The 15,761-nt window shown below is 48.6% G+C and overlaps 1 protein-coding gene across 3 annotated transcripts in view; it reads right to left on the bottom strand.

The window, feature by feature from the left end:
• SCNN1B (sodium channel epithelial 1 subunit beta) overlaps window positions 1-15,761 on the bottom strand; it is a 37,160-nt gene that overhangs the window by 19,906 nt on the left and 1,493 nt on the right. For 2 of the 3 annotated variants that reach the window (XM_083412689.1, XM_083412690.1), the window contains exons 2-4: window positions 12,926-13,222; window positions 3,390-3,708; window positions 779-1,046 (exon numbers count right to left, since the gene is read on the bottom strand). In XM_083412689.1, the coding sequence (XP_083268815.1) occupies window positions 779-1,046; window positions 3,390-3,708; window positions 12,926-12,968 (630 nt within the window). In that variant the 5' untranslated portion in view covers window positions 12,969-13,222. Of the gene's footprint in view, window positions 1-778; window positions 1,047-3,389; window positions 3,709-12,925; window positions 13,223-14,369; window positions 14,439-15,761 lie in introns of those variants that run through there. The other variant, XM_083412691.1, reaches the window with a different exon arrangement.

The following is a 15,761-nucleotide window of genomic DNA, read 5'->3' as shown; positions in this document are numbered from 1 at the left end:
CATGCTGCACCTGGGAGCTGCAGGTGAGGAGAGGGCTGCTGTTGCCCTCAGGGCCTGCTTGTGGATTCTTCCTGTTGGGGCTTCTGGTTGATCCCCCTTTGGCCTGATCCAGCACTGCAGGGAATGCCTGATTTTTTTAGCTCCCCTCTGCTGCCTGCTTGTGGCTTTATCAAGAGGCACCTGACTGATGAGATGACAGACCCACCCCTTCGAATGGAGGTGCAACAAAGAGGGCCAAAAACAGCTGTGGGTAAGGCTAGAGACAGCAGCAGCTTCTTCTTCTTTGCCTCCAGTTTCAGACATCCAGGGTTCATAAGGACATAAGAAGAGCTGGCTGGATCAGGCCAAAGTCCAGCATCCTGTTCTCACAGTGGCCAACCACTGTGGCTCATGGGAAACCTGCAAGCAGGAACTAAGCACACAAGCAATGCTCGGTTCCCGTGGCTTCTAGCAACTTGTATTTAGAGGCACTGCTATATATAGAATATAGAGGCAGAGCATATCCATCATGGCTATTAGCTTCCTCCATGAATTTGCGTAGCCCTCTTTTAAAGCTGGTCAAATTGGTAGTCATCACTTCCTCCTGCGGGAGGGAGTTCCATTATTCAACTATGCATTGCGTGAAGAATTTCTCTGTCACACGGTGACATGTTCCCAGTGTTCCCCTTCTTTCACCTGGGGCAGAGCAGGATGACTCGGTGGTGCCCCTCCCCTCCCCTCCCCACCTACTGGTCCCCCCCCCACCTCCATCGGGTCTCGTGAAGTCTCCTCCCCTTACCAGCTTTAAGGCCAGCTTGCAGTTCTTGCCATCTAGGTTTGCAAAAGAGGAGTGGTTTCCGAGGATGTCATAGATGACTGGATGAGTCTTGTTGCTTTCATCAATGAGCATCAGGGGGATCTGGTTCCACAGCTGCATGTTCAGATCCTGGCTGGAGTTTGTTGGGCTAGACACGGTCAGGTTCGCGTTGGGAGGCTGCAGGACTCGTTTAAGGGCGGCATCAATGAGGTTGTCCAACTCCTGCAAGTAGGGCTTCGCTTTGGAATATCTGGAAAGCAACCAACCTTAAGTTCAGTTCTCCCCATTCGCTTGTGAATGTCATGAAAATGCAACAATATCGTGCTGCAAATTTCTTCTCATAGGCACATTTTTGCATTTCAGCCCGCACACTGTTTCAGAAAGTGGAAATCTAGCCGGTTCACCTTTGAATGCCGATTCCCCCCACCCCTGCTCCCCACTAGTGGTAACTACTGCAGAAATCTCACCCTCAGGTCAGGGATAAAGTAGCAGGGAGGGAAGGCTAGATTAGAGAGAGATATTTCCACCAGCAAGTTGATCCTGGGGATAATTTTTCCTGGAACTTGGGAAGTGGCTGGCTGAGAGTTAGGGTCCTCCTCCTCCTCTCTGATGCCCAACTCCTTTAGGAGAAATCCTTTCTACTTCTGACTTTCTCTAAAAGCTGCCAGTTCCAGCTAAATTACCAACGTCCTCCATCCTATGACCCTTGAGACAGGCTTACCCAAACCTCCCATCAGCCCCACCAGCACAGTCATAGCAAGCTGAGGCTGGTGGGAGCTGTAGCCCCAAATTCCTGGAGGGCACCAGGTGGGGGGGAAAGGGTGCCCTAAAACATAACACCTTTCCCTGGGCATCCCTGCTCTTGCCACACGGGTGCCAACTGCTTTCCAACTGGTGGTGTGTACGCTGACCATGAACTTTTGCCTTCGAAGGTCCAAGGCAGATAGTTTTTATGCACAGGAATCCCCAGAATGAAAAGTCTGTTCTGCAGCATTCCAGAGGATAACCCTTGCAAGCAGTGAGAGCAGCAGATCCTATTGCCATGCTGCCCAAGGGAGGATGGTTCCGCAGGTGCAGCCATGTGGGTAGACTTCAGGAGCTGCCACCCTTTGGCGTTCAAGTGGCATCTCTTAATCCAAACTGATTTAGCACATAAAAACAAAAGAACGACCTGGCAGCTGCATAAGGCCAGAGGGGGACTGTCTAGTCCAGGGGTCAGCAAACTTTTTCAGCCGGGGGTCGGTTCACTGTCCCTCAGACCTTGTGGGGGGCCGGGCTATATTTTTTGGGGGGGAGGAAATGAAGGAATTCCTATTCCCCACAAATAACCCAGAGATGCATTTAAATAAAAGCACACATTCTACTCATGTAAAAACACCAGGCAGGCCCCACAAATAACCCAGAGATGCATTTTGAATAAAAGGATCCATTCTACTCATGTAAAAACACGCTGATTTCTGGACCGTCTGCGGGCTGGATTTAGAAGGCGATTGGGCCAGATCCGGCCCCCAGGCCTTAGTTTGCCTACCCATGGTCTAGTCCAGCATCCTGCCCCAATGGGAAACCACCCCAGGCAGGACCACTGATCTAAGAACATAAGGAGAGCCTGCTGGATCAGGCCAATGGCCCATCTAGTCCAGGGTCCTCTACTCTCAGTGGCCAGACAGATGACCCGATGGGAAACCCACAGACGGGAAATGACCACAACAGCACTCCTCTCCTCACCTGTGATTCCCAGAAATTGGTGTGATTTGGAGGCATAACAGCCTCCAACAGTGGAGGGAGAACCTAGTTGTTGTGGCTAGTAGCCATTAATCTGTGTAAGCCACTTAAGTTGGTGCCCATCACTGCCTCCTGTGGCAAGGAGTTCCCTAGTTTCACTCTGCTCCGTATGAAGAAGTCCTTCCTCCATCTCCCACCATACAGCTTCACTGGGTAATCCCGCTGGGAGGGAGGGAGTTCTCCGTCTCCACTGTGTCCCGCAGCACACAAAGCTTTATAGAATCCTAGAACTGTAGACTTGAGAGGGACCTTCAGGGTCATCTACTCCAACCCCCTGCAATACAGGAGCTACAACTATGCACCTCTCTCTCTCACGCAGCCTTACTTGCCTTTTTTTCCCAAACTAGAAAGCCCACATAACACCTGCTTCAGACAAGGCTGCCCAGATGGGCTGGGGCAACCCAGTCAGATAGGCAGGGTACAAATCATAAAATCATTATCACCACTCAGCAGACCAGCTGCAAACCTCCAGATCAAGGGTGCAGAAGCTGTGGATTGTTGGACTCCATCTCCCATCGTCAAGCCCCATCCCTGGGGGGTGAGGGCAACTGGAGAAGCAATGATACTCCTGATCTAGACTGTCTAGAGCAGCCTTTCTCAACCTGTGAGTCCCCAGATGTTGTTGAACTACAACTCCCATCACCCCTAGCTAGCAAGGCCAGAGGTCAGGGATGATGGGAGTTGTAGTCCAACAACATCTGGGGACCCACAGGTTGAGAACCGCTGAGATTCCCCCCCCCCCATGTTGGACTGCAATATTGGATGCCCGCCTTGCAGTGAGTCCGAGGACATTTGTCCTGAAGCAGCTCACCTGTATGGGCTTGCATTGCAGATGGTGACGGCAGGGAAGGTCATGGTCTTGAAGCCAATGGCAAGGGAGGCGGAGACACCGTAGCTCAGGTATGTTAGGATGAGGGACCCCCAGTTCCAGAAGACCAGGGAGGCAAAGAGCAGGGTCAGTATGAACCAGATGACTTTCTTCTTGGGTCCCTCGCGGATGATGCGCTTGGGCCCGTGGGTGTTTGTGTTATCGCAGTACCAGACCAGCAGCTCTTTGTAGGTGTAGCCGGGACCCTTCTGGAGGCGATGGAGAGCCTTCACAAAGTACCTCTTCAGGGTCATTTTGGGCTCTGTCATTGGAGGAAACAGGAGCCCATTAATGAAAACCGTCTGAAAAAACAACACCCAGAGTTGCCTTGCAATGCAAAGTTGGCACCTTCCACCTGCCACTACAGAAAACGGTTCAGGGTTTGTGGTTTGAAGCAGCCATCAGTCCAGTCCCCATCATGGGATAGGGGCCTGGTAGCTGCTATTATGGCTCCTCCCCCAATGATGATTGCTTCATTAGTATTATTTTACTATGTATTGATGTATGTATTTGACTATGTAATATCCTGCCCTTCCTCCTGGAGGAGCCCAGGGTGGGAACTAGTGTTAGAAACTGGGATAGAATAGTTAGGAGCCAAATGGCTCCTGGACCTGGGCGCCAAAGCAGAATGTCTAGTTGCCATGGGGTGGGTAGGCAACACTTGTTAATTTCTTATTTTCATAAGCATGAACTAATATGCAATTCACATAAGTGACACATTGTTAATATCACATTGTTAACAGAAATTGTTAATACATGTTTAATTTGGGGTTTACAATAAAAATATTGGGACCATACTTTTTCAAAACACTCTACTCTTTATTATTCAACTCCTTAACATAGTGTCTATCCTTAACATATACTTTGAGTCTTCACAGCACATAATTTCAGTAATCCTTGTCAGCATTAATGGCACCCAGACTTTTTGAGGTGCTCGCAAATGGAGAATCCTTGGGTGCGAAATGCACCTGGCGCCCTGCTAATTTCAAACCCTGGCAGGATCATAGCCACAAAAAACATTTTTTTAAAAAGCATTCCAAGAGCAGTTAAAAATATTCAAAAAATCACATTCTAAAGCTGTTACACTTAAAACATTTTAAAATCAGTTTTAAATGTTCAGGGATCTCAGGGTTGCCAAGAACCGTGTCCTTCCACCATCAGATGCCTAGGTAAACAAGAATACTTTCATATTCCTTCTGAAAGTCAATAATGAGGGAGAGCATTCTATCAAACAGGGAGCCACCGCTGAAAAGTCCCTGTCATGGGTTAACACCAACTGGGCAGCCCCCAGTGGCAGTACCACCAACAAGACCTCACCGGCTGATAATAGAGTCTGAGATAGTTGATATTCACAATCGCATTGTAAGAGCATCATATCTAATTGTTCTGTACATTTAAAATGTGGAATTTTAATTGAATATATTGGTATTGATTTTATTGATAGAAACCACTTAGAGTCTCCTTTGAAGTACAACCCAGTATATTAAAAATAACTAAATAAACAATTGGTCCTTGACAGGGATGGAGATGGGTCTGAACCAGAGCAGGGGGGTATGAAAAATCTACCAGGAATTTGTTCTCCGTAAACCTCATTGAAATGAACAGAAACCGGACAGTGGTGCCAGACCTGGTGGATTGGGCCCCCTGCTGGAGTCATCGAGGAGGAAGTCAAGTGCCATGTGGATCTTCCACTCAAGGCACCAAATGTTTTGGTCAACCCTGGATTTAGATTTTGCCAGAATGATTCATACTTGCTCTCTGGAAACCAGAAGATATTCCTGCCACTCCTTTCTCCATCTATGCAAACCCATGCAGGTGGGCAAAGCTCTTTTCCCACCATCTGTACAGGGGAGCAGACTATGGCCTGCCAAGGCCTGGCTGCCACAGAAAACCAATTCACTGTGAAATGGTGGCCATTTTAGCCTTCACGATGAAGAGCCAGGGAGTTAGGGTGCCATAAGCCAGAGCAACACTTCCGCGGGACTCCTCAGGCTGCTTCTAGACTGTTCTCCAGGGGAGCTAATCGTAGACCAGCCAATTCAGGTTGCATAGTTAAAGTAGTGGGTTAGGTGCTCTTGCGCAATCCCCCAAATCCCAAACTTTTTGCAGCAAGGGAGGCGAGGGGGAAAGGGAGTAGAAAGTGTAGGTTAACAACTGCTTGACATTGTGTAAAGGATAGAAGAAGAGTTCTGCTGGATGAGACCACCATCTGGCACAGTATCCTGTTCTCACAGTGGCCAACCAGACGCCCCAATGGGCAGCTCAAAAGCAACCTCCCTACAAATGAATGCTTGATAAACAGCCAACTTTGTGCCAATGAAACAAGATGAATGGTCGGTAAACAGGTCACCTGGAACTGGTCTCAGGCACAAAGCAGACATGGTGGAGTTATGGGGAGGAAGGAAGAACAGACCCTGCAAGTGTCCCAATTTTCCACGGATGTCCCTGATTTAGAGACGCTGTCCCAGCTTCTGATTTGATCCTGGGATGTCCCGCTTTTCCTTAGGGTGTCCCTATTTTCATTGGAGAAATGTTGGAGGGTATGGGGGGGAAATGGACTGGGTCCCCCACCCCCTTCACTTATCCCCCCCCCAACTACTTTCACCTGTGTCAGGTCTCAGAAGCTGCAGGAGGACACAAGTGACTCTGAGCCCCCTTTGGGGCACCTTCCAATCCTCTGTGACTTGTTAGGGGTGCAGCTTTCATGGTCTCTAGAGACCCTCCCTCCTGCCCAGTGGAAGCAAGGAACATAGCTGCCCCTGCCCCCCCCCCCCCCCAGCAAGCCTCTGCTCTCCTGGAGGCTGAAGGAGGAAGATTCCTCCCAGGCAAGAAAGAGCTGCCTGGCAGGGGCAGGACCAGAGGTTATGTTTTTCAAATACTTTCGCCTTTAAGATACCATCGGTACATTTTGTTCTGCCGATGGAGGGCTGCGGCGGAGTTTGCATTGGCCTCGCGAGCCCTAAAAGGCACGCCTTGTACTCCTCTAGCATGCCAAGGATGCATATTTCTGAATCGGTCGATCCCAAGGTGGAATGTCGAAACGAGAGAGAAAAGAGAAACCCAACGAGCGCTTAGACAACGGTTTGTAAGGTGTAAGGGCTCATCCACACTGACCTTTCGCCCTGTTCTTTCCAGGCACAGGCCTGCAATTTTAAGCACACTTTTTCATTTTTGCTCCAGAGCTTTCCCTGCAGAAACCCGCTCTTTAAAGCTGAATTGGATTGCCATTTGCTCTGATTTAAAGAGTGGATTTTCGCAGGGAAACCAAAGGGGGGGACACACACACTCAGACATAGAGCTTTCAAGTGCAGACCGTGGCTGGAAAGTAGAGAGGAAAGGAAAATGTGGATAAACCCTAAGAGATGAAGCCAGAACTAATCTGAGCAAGGCCAGCAGGGCTCAGTGGCAGGACTCCTGCTTGGCATGCAGAAGGTCCCAGGTTCTGTCCTCAGTGGCATCTCCAGGTAGGGATGGGAATGTCCCTTGTCAGAAACCCTGAAGAGTCACTGCCAGGCTGCACAGATCTTCTTCTTTGGTGATCACTCGTAGCCAAGATTGTCTTCCATGAACACGGTTTTAACAGCGAGTCCGTAAGTGACTGTGGAGGCCAGTTCTGGATCCACATGTCCTTCCACAGTTGAGACAGGTTTCTGGGCAGGAGTTGAGCATGGCAGAGGCGGAGCTAGCTGCTCTGGCACCCGGAGCGGCGCACATGCTATACACCTGGGGGTGGGGCGAGCCGCCCACGGGGGTGGCGTGTCCCACAGGGATGTGGTAGCGAGCACAGGGTTGACGCATCCCATGGGGTGGCGCGGCGATGTCACTCCTCTCAGGGATGACACCCGGGGTGAACCGCACCCCCTTCCTCTGCCAGTGGATCATGGTGAAGATTTGCTAAGCTTGCCTTCCTCTTAGCGTGTTTCTCCCTTTCGTCATGAGTTTGAGCATCCTCAAAGCCCATGACACCTTTGGTAAAGGCTGTTCCCCAATTGGAGCACTCGCAGGCCAGTGTTTCCCAGTTGTCGATGTTTACACTAGATTTTTAAAGATTTGCCTTGAGAGAGTCTAGTTTGTTGACCACCAACATTACGTTTTCCATTTTTAAGTTTGGAATAGAGTAGTTGCTTTGGAAGACAACAAGCAGGCACCCGCACAACATGACCAGTCTAACGAAGTTGATGTTGAAGAAGCATTGCTTTGAAACTGGTGATCTTTGCTTCTTCCATTGCACTGGCATTAGTTCGCTTGTCTTCCCAAGTGATAATATGGAACTAGATGGACCAGTGGTCTCACTCAGTTTTCTATATCCTGGTTTAAATCAGGTTTATTTAGAACAATGAGAACTGGAATCTTTTGTTACTTTTAAAGGAAAGAACCATAGCTCAGTGGAAGTAGAGTATTGCTTTTCACACAAAAAAATTCCAGGTTGAATCCCCAATATCTCCAAGTGGAGCTGGGAATGTCCTCTGTCGGACACACTGGAGAGTTGCTGCCAGTCAGTGTTGGCAATACTGCACTAGATGGAAGCAAGTCAGCTTCCTACGTTCTCTTTGATGGGGCACAGAAGACCTTGTGAAGAGAAGCAGCTGTGGGGACTTTCATTCTTAAAGGGTCCCATTCTTGTCCATTTCTGATATGTTAGCCCAGGAGGCAACAAGGTCTTGGATCTTAAAGTTCTTCCCAATGTTTAGTCGGAATCTCCTTTCCTGCAATTTGAATCCATTGCCTTGATCCTACCCTCTGCAGTAGCAGAAAAGAAGCTTGTGTCATCTTCCATGTGGATTTTTGAAGATGACTATCAAATCAACTCCCAGTCTCTTCTCCAGGCTAAACTCTCTCAACCATTCCTCAACGGCCTTGGTTTCCAGCAGTTTTAGAAACTCAGAGATATAAGCTAGGCACCAAATGGCTCTTTAAACCAGGGTTTCATCTGCCAAAACGGAATGCCTAGTTGCCATTTTGGGGCCAGATGGCTTGAAAGTCATATTTTCAATAAGACTTTTTTGGCTCCTGAAATTCATTCCGATTGTGCAGATAAAATATAATGGATAGAATTCTACAGGATGTGTTGCTAGTGTGTGAAAAGGGTCAAGATCCCAGGATCCCCAGGAATGCACCTCCAGAAGGTGGAGAGGTCAGGCGCCATCCTGGCATCCAGGAATCTTCACTTGGTTGCAAGTGGCTGCTAGCACAGGTACAAAATGTGCCTGGTATCTGGTGAATTTTGAACGTTGATTTCCAGACCCTTGATTAACTTGGTCTCTCTCTCTGAACACCTTCCGGCTTGTCAATATCTTTCTACAACTATGGTACCCAGAACTGGACACAAGATTCCAGTTGGGGACTGATCGTCTTCTCAGATATCTATCTATCATCTATCTATCTATCTATCTATCTATCTATCTATCTATGCCTTCATCCAAGGATCACAGGGTGGTTTACAATATAAAAACACAAAAATACATAGTAACAAACAAAAACGAACCTCCTCTTCCTGTTTAAAAGGCCATGTTTAATTAGCCAAAGGCCTGGGAGATGAGGAATGTTTTTGCCTGGCACCTAAAGATATGTAATGAAGGCACCAGGTGAACCTCCCTGGGGAAAGAACTCTACAAATGGGGAATCACCGCAGAAAAGGCCAGATAACTCCCAGATAAACACACCCAATTCTTCACCTGTTCCTCAGAGGTCTTGTTTTTTTCCATATCGCTGACCATCTTTGGTCTGATTCAATCAGGAGTTGAATCCCGCCTTGGTCTCCTGCAGATCCTCATCTCTCGCTGCCCTGCCCCAAATTGCTCTTTCATAGCGCCAGATGGCGATTCCTCCCCTCCCCCAGGGGCCATCTTCTTCTTCTTCTGTATGCAAACCCCATTAGAGAAGAATGAACTCAGGTTGAAGCAAACACACTCAGACTCTGCTAGGCAAAGGCTGCCATGCCAGGCGCTCTGGGCGCGGGTGTTTGTTCCCGGATGAGTCACTCATCTCCCCAGAGGGCAAATGGGGATGCTGTGTAGCTAACGAGAGGTGGCCAGGAGCCCACATTACCTTTGGCAAAGCACCAGTACACTTCCTGGGTGCCTTTGATTTTCCTAAACATGAACGCACACACTGCAAAACCTGATGGTGGCATGTGCAGAAAATGCAAGCTGGCTTGTGAAAAAGCACAATGCAAAGGGGGAGGGCCATAGCTCAGTGGCAGAGCAGCTGCCTTGCATGCAGAAGGGCACAGGTTCTATCCCCAGGTGGGGCTGGGAGAGAGAGTCCCCCTGCCTGAAACCCTGGAGAGCTGCCATTGTCAGGGCAATGTCTCATCCAATAATTCCAATGGTTTGCTGAATATTGCTTCATTGGATAGAAGTTGTTTATTTTAAAGTTACTGCGACTTTTTTTGCATTGGATCCAATTGTTATTAGGTGTGTGATCTTTGCTGTCTATTTTGTCGTTTCTTCACCTTGTTTATAGTAAGTGGTACTTTGATTCTCAAACTTAATCCGTTCCGGAAGTCCATTCCAAAACCAAAGCATTCCAAAACTAAGGCGTGCTTTCCCATAGAAAGTAATGTAAAATGGATCAATCCTTTCCAGACTTTTAAAAACAAACCCTAAAATGACAATTTAACATGAATTTTATTATCTAACAAGACAATTGACCCATAAAATGAAAGCAATAAACAATGTACTGCAGGCACACAATCAATCAGTAGCTGAACTGGGTTCCACACAGTCACAAAAACAAAACAAAAAAGCCGCAAAAACAAAAACACAAAATAAATAGCAAAAACAGACAGACCTCAGCGTAACACTCAAAATGGAGCACGTTCGGCTTCCGAAAAAAAGTTCGCAAAAGGGAACAATTACTTCCAGGTTTGCAGTGTTTGGGTTCCAAGTTGTTTGAGTACCAAGGCGTTTGAGAACTGAGGTACTGCCATATAGAAAGGTGGGATACAAATTAAAAGTGAAATGAAATCCACACTTCATTTCTAGGTACTGCTCCACACTTTCTCAGTCCATGTCTGAGCATTTTGGGGGGTGCGGGGTTTGCCATGACATTTCCCCCACGAAAACAGGCTTTAACGCTGAACGGCAATTTGGGATTTATGTGGATTTATTTTCAGCTGTAAAGAGCAGGTTTTCACAGAGAAAGCAACAGGGCCAAAAATAAATAAAAATAAATAAAGTGCTAGGAGATGGAGCTTTAAAACATGGGCCCGTACCTAAAAACGAAGCACAAAAGTCTGGATGAGCCCTCCGCGTAGAGACTACTGAACTAGATGAACCAAAGGTCCAGCTCAGTAGAAGGCAGCAGCGTCCAATCATCTCAGGGACTGCACCAAAGTCAAGCCAGGCTAAGACCCGCTGCTCCCTGAGGCTGGGAAGAAAGGCCTCTCCACCTTGGTCATGGGCACTGCAGGCCCAGGGAGCGGAACGGGTGTCTGCAGACGGCGCACGGAGTCCGATCGGGAGGCATTTGCAATCTCCAGCCTGGCAGGCCGGCTGAGTGGCAGGGAGCCAGTGGCGGAAGCCAGAAGCAATGTGCTGTGACCAGGCAAAGGAAACATTTGTCGGGCATGCAGAATCTGTACTACAATTGGCCGCAGTTTTGCTTTTGTGGGGAGCACCTGCAAAGTCACCTGCCGTTGCATGTGTTTGGCAAACTCTGACCCAGCAGGACGAATCTTTAGGCTTCTTTTTTTGTGCAAACAGCAGTGTGTGTGTGTGTGTGTGTGTGTGTGTGGCTATGGCTCTCGTCCAGTCTAGGAAGACTTGCATAGAGGCACTACACATTTTCAAAAACCAGAAGTGGAAAAATTATGGAGGACACGTTCCACCTCACCCATCTCCCTGATGTGGAAAGAGAGATGATTGCAGGAGGAAGCAGGGGCGTAGGAAGGGGGGGGCTGTGGGGGCAGACCGCCCTGGGTGCCCTCACTGAGGGGGGTGACAAGCCTACCCTGAGCCGTGGGGTTAGTGGGGGAGCTGTGCCACTCTGTCGGCAGCATTCCCTCCTTCCCAGTTAGTTTTGACAGCTTGGGGGAGGCTTGGAAGTTACGGGCGGGCAGCGCGCTGAATGTCCACCATGGGCGGCGCGCTCCACTCTCGTGTGCTGCTCGCTCTGCCTCTGGCTGCAGGGCATGCATGTCACTCCAGACACCTAAGCGGCTATCGTGGGAGGGCACCCTCCACACCATGTCCCCCTTGGGAGCGCACCTACCCTGGGCAGCATAGATATATGCTCCGCTGCTGGAAGGAAGCCCATTCAGCTGGGTCTACAGCACTACTGTAAGACCATCCCAGCCCTGATTTGCTCCTTTGGCAGAGCTGGGACTGGCATTTTTTGAGTCCTTGGCAGATATCAGCAGCCAAGGAGCTTGGGGGGCTAGCAGACTAGGAAGCTGCCCCATTCTTGCAGGCCCTCAGGTGACAAGACGCACCTAGTTTTTGGAGGAGGAAAACAAGAAAAAATAATATTCCAAATCTCAGAAGCCAGAACAGCAAGAGGGACCTCTGCGCAGCGATCCCTCTCACTGTTCTGGCTTCTGGGATAGCTGCGCATCCTGCATTCGCTCCATAAGACGCACACACATTTCCCCTTACTTTTTGGGAGGGAAAAAGTGAGTCTTATAGAGCAAAAAATACGGTAATTCCATGGCAGGGACATCCACATCTTCTCCCAGATCACAGCCAATCCTCTACATACCAAACAAGTCAGAAGCTGTTCTCAGAGAGAGGTCCCCACTCATAGAAGCTAAGCAGGGGCAGGGGGAATCAATTCCATCAGCATGCACAGCCAAGGGTTCAAGTGTACTTTCTAGTTTAAGAAAATCCCAAAGCCGCTTTCTTAGGACCAACAGAAATGCTGCAGAATAACTGAGCAAGCTTTTGAGTCCATCAGATCTCTTCCACAGGCTGGAAGTTAATCAAAGTGGAAGGGATGAAAGAATTGGGCGTTCAAGCCACTGTGTCTGCCCAGGCCAAAAGCACCTTTTTGTTGGATAGGCTTAGAAGGGAACCTGTGCTGTAGCGCACCTGGAACTCAGAATTTGGGGAGGGGACATAGCTCAGTGGCAGAGTTAACTGCCTTGCAAGCAGAAGGTCCCAGGTTCAGTTCCTGATGGCATCTCCTGCTAGAGTTGGGAGTGACTCTTGCCTGAATTTCTGGAGTGCAGCTGCCAGTCAGTGTGGACAATATTCAGCTAGAACAATGGCCTGTCAGTATGGCAGCTTCCTATGTTCCTAATTTGCATCTACACGCCGCTGGTGGGAGTCTTGTATCCAGGATCACTCCATGCGAGGAGGGAGCCTGGAAGGCATAACTGCCAGAGGAGAAACGGATCAGAGAGAGTCATCTTAGGACCTGTCCTGGTTTTTCACCACCACCCATTTCGCCATGCAGGATACGACTGCATCAAGCCTGTCTGCAAACTGAGCTACATCCACCCAGCTGATCTTTCTAGGCGCAGCCTCCCTGTGCCTTACCTGGCGAGCTTCTGTCTTCTCCAGTAATTGCTGGTGGATCCATAGTGATCTAGGATGGCGTTGGCTCAAAAGATGCCACAGGGGGAGTGAAATGGGCAGAGGGTGCTGTCTTCCATTCGCCAACGGGAGGCGAGTGCCTTCCAAGACCCACTCAAGTCCCAGGCAGAGCTAAGGGAGCTTCAACCAATAGCTCCTTCCTGTGGCAGAATTTCTCAGGCGTTGGCAGCAATGGCTGTTTTCGGGAGCAGAATAAGCCTTGGGTTACACATGTACAAAAGGGGGTGTCCCCTTTGTCTCCTGCAAAAGGGAAAGAGGCAGATTATAAATGACCATTGTTAAAAATGTCATTATCACCACCTGTCCCTTTCTGCATTCATTTCCTTCTGACTTCACTCTTGACAATGCCCCTTCCCTCCAAAACCCCCCACCTATGTGACTATATACCTGCAACTCAATACAGTGGTACCTCGGGTTAAGTACTTAATTTGTTCCGGAGGTCTGTACTTAACCTGAAACTGTTCTTAACCTGAAGCACCACTTTAGTTAATGGGGCCTCCTGCTGCTGCCACGCCGCCGGAACATGATTTCTGTTCTCAACCTGAAGCAAAGTTCTTAACCTGAGGTAATATTTCTGGGTTAGCGGAGTCTGTAACCTGAAGCGTATGTAACCTGAAGCATATGTAACCTGAGGTCTGATGCAGGACAAGGCTGTGGGAGACAGGTGAACATCTCCTGGGGTTTCTGAAGCCTTCCCTCCAGCAGCTGTTCCACCTGTGCTGCTCACTCAGCTGTTGAAACTAAGGTGTGGCTTACGAGCGTCAGCTGGGAGCACTGGATTGGCATCCCTGACGCTGGGGAAAAAACCTGCCGCCCACAACAACCTGGCCTCTCATCAAGCTCAGCAGGACACACTTCACCTAGCAGAACACCAAGGATGTTTTCTGGCTAGCATGGCAAATGGGACACATTTGGGGAAACAGAGCTCTGTGTTGCTCTTTGGATGCTGTTTCTAGCATGCAGAAACTGGGGGTTGACAGGGAAGTTGAGCAACAAGGCAGAAGAGAAGGACATTTATGAGCACAGCAAAATTGCTCACTTAAAACAGGCAGAAACTGGACTCTGGGAGTCCAAGACTCTTGGCACCCAGACAGCGCAAGGTCCTCCCTCCATCATTCAGGCTGCCCGTGGCTCAGAGCCCAAAGCCTTCAGGTTGGGAAGAACAAATAGTTTGAACCACCTGAGATCACTCACTGAGCTTCTTGAACTTTGACTCCTCGTTTGGAAACTGGAATAACCACCATTTAAATAAGCAGAGATCTTTGATAGGCCGGTTAAGGATGCCTCCAGCTCTTGGCTTAGGGACTTATTCAAGCAAAAGGTGGCGGGAGTTATTTGAGTATTTCTAGCAATAACTGGGTTTTTTTATATTATTATTGATTGATACCTGCTTCATAAGAACGTTAGAAGAGTCTTCTGGATCAGGCAAATGGTTCATCTAGTTCAATATCTTGTTCTAAAAGTGCCAACCAGATGCCTATTATAAGACACCCACAAGCAGGACTTCAGCCCCAGAGCACTCTCTACCTTCCTGTGGTTTGCAGCAACTGGTTTTGAGAAGCATGGCTGCCTCCAACTTTGGGGACAGAGTATAGCTATCATGGCTAGTAGTCCTTGATATAAACTTGCTTAATCCTCTTTTAAACCCATCCAAGTCGGTGGTCATCCCTGCCTCCTGTGGGAGGGAGTTCCAAAGATTAACTATGCAGTGCACAAAGAAGTGCTTCCTTTGCTGGCGATCAGCTTGGCTTAAACCACCCTTCCCCAAACTTGATGCCTTCCGGATATTTTGGGTGGCTCCTTCCATCAGCCCCAGGCAGCATTGCTGCAGGGCACAGAGGCTGGTGAGAGTTGTAGCCTCGAACTTCTGGAGGGCACTGGGTTGGGGAAGGGTTAGGGTTAATCTTCAAAGGAGCCTTTCCTGAGAATTTTTTTTTTTAAAGGATTTGGAAATGGTTACCGGTATATTGATTGATAATTTATTTGTTTAAATTGTTCAGTAAAAATATATCCAAAAAAATAAAATAATAAATAAATAAAAAGGATTTGGTCTTTAGCAGAAACTAGGGAAGGGCAATACACTTTGGTGACTCTGGCCTCCAACGCTGCTCCCATATAGATTCGCAGACTTGGAAGGGACCACAAGGGTCATCTAGTCCAACCCCTTGCAATGCATGAAACTTTTTTGCCTAACATGGGTTTTGAACCCACAACCCTGAGATTAAGAGTCTCATGCTCTAACAACTGAGCTATCCCTTCCTGTGTGCTGCTGCCGCCCCCTCCTCCCCACAGCCAACATGATCTGCTCCAAACCCTTATCCCCTTCCCAGGGTCACTTCACACATTACAGACTTTTCCATACAACAGCAGAACATTGTGCACATGCCAAACACACGTTTTCCACCATGTACATGAGCTGCACTTGTCGAAAAGCTGGTGGTTTCAGTCTTGCACAATTCTGATTCTTGGGGAGGGGCAGCGGGCAGCCAAATCTGGCCCTGGTAGAGAGGAGTGGAGCAGGTTTAGGCAAAACTGTGCATCCCTGCTCCCAATTGGGGTGTGTGTGTGTGTCATTATTCTCCCAGTTTAGCTAACCCTGAGCCAGAAAACAGCCTCAGTGTGGCCAATAGATTACTATCCCCCCGCCCCTTTTCAACACGGAGGTCTCCAGAGGAGTTACAACAATCTAAAAATGCCATTACAGTGGTACCTCAGGTTAAGTACTTAATTCATTCCGGAGGTCCGTTCTTAACCTGAAACTGTTCTTAACCTGAAGCAC

Source organism: Podarcis tiliguerta (assembly GCF_965153285.1).
Source record: "Podarcis tiliguerta genome assembly, chromosome: 14".
Taxonomy (NCBI): domain Eukaryota; kingdom Metazoa; phylum Chordata; class Lepidosauria; order Squamata; family Lacertidae; genus Podarcis; species Podarcis tiliguerta.
The sequence above is the reverse complement of the archived record's forward strand: the minus strand, read 5'-3'. Positions and strand labels throughout refer to the sequence as shown.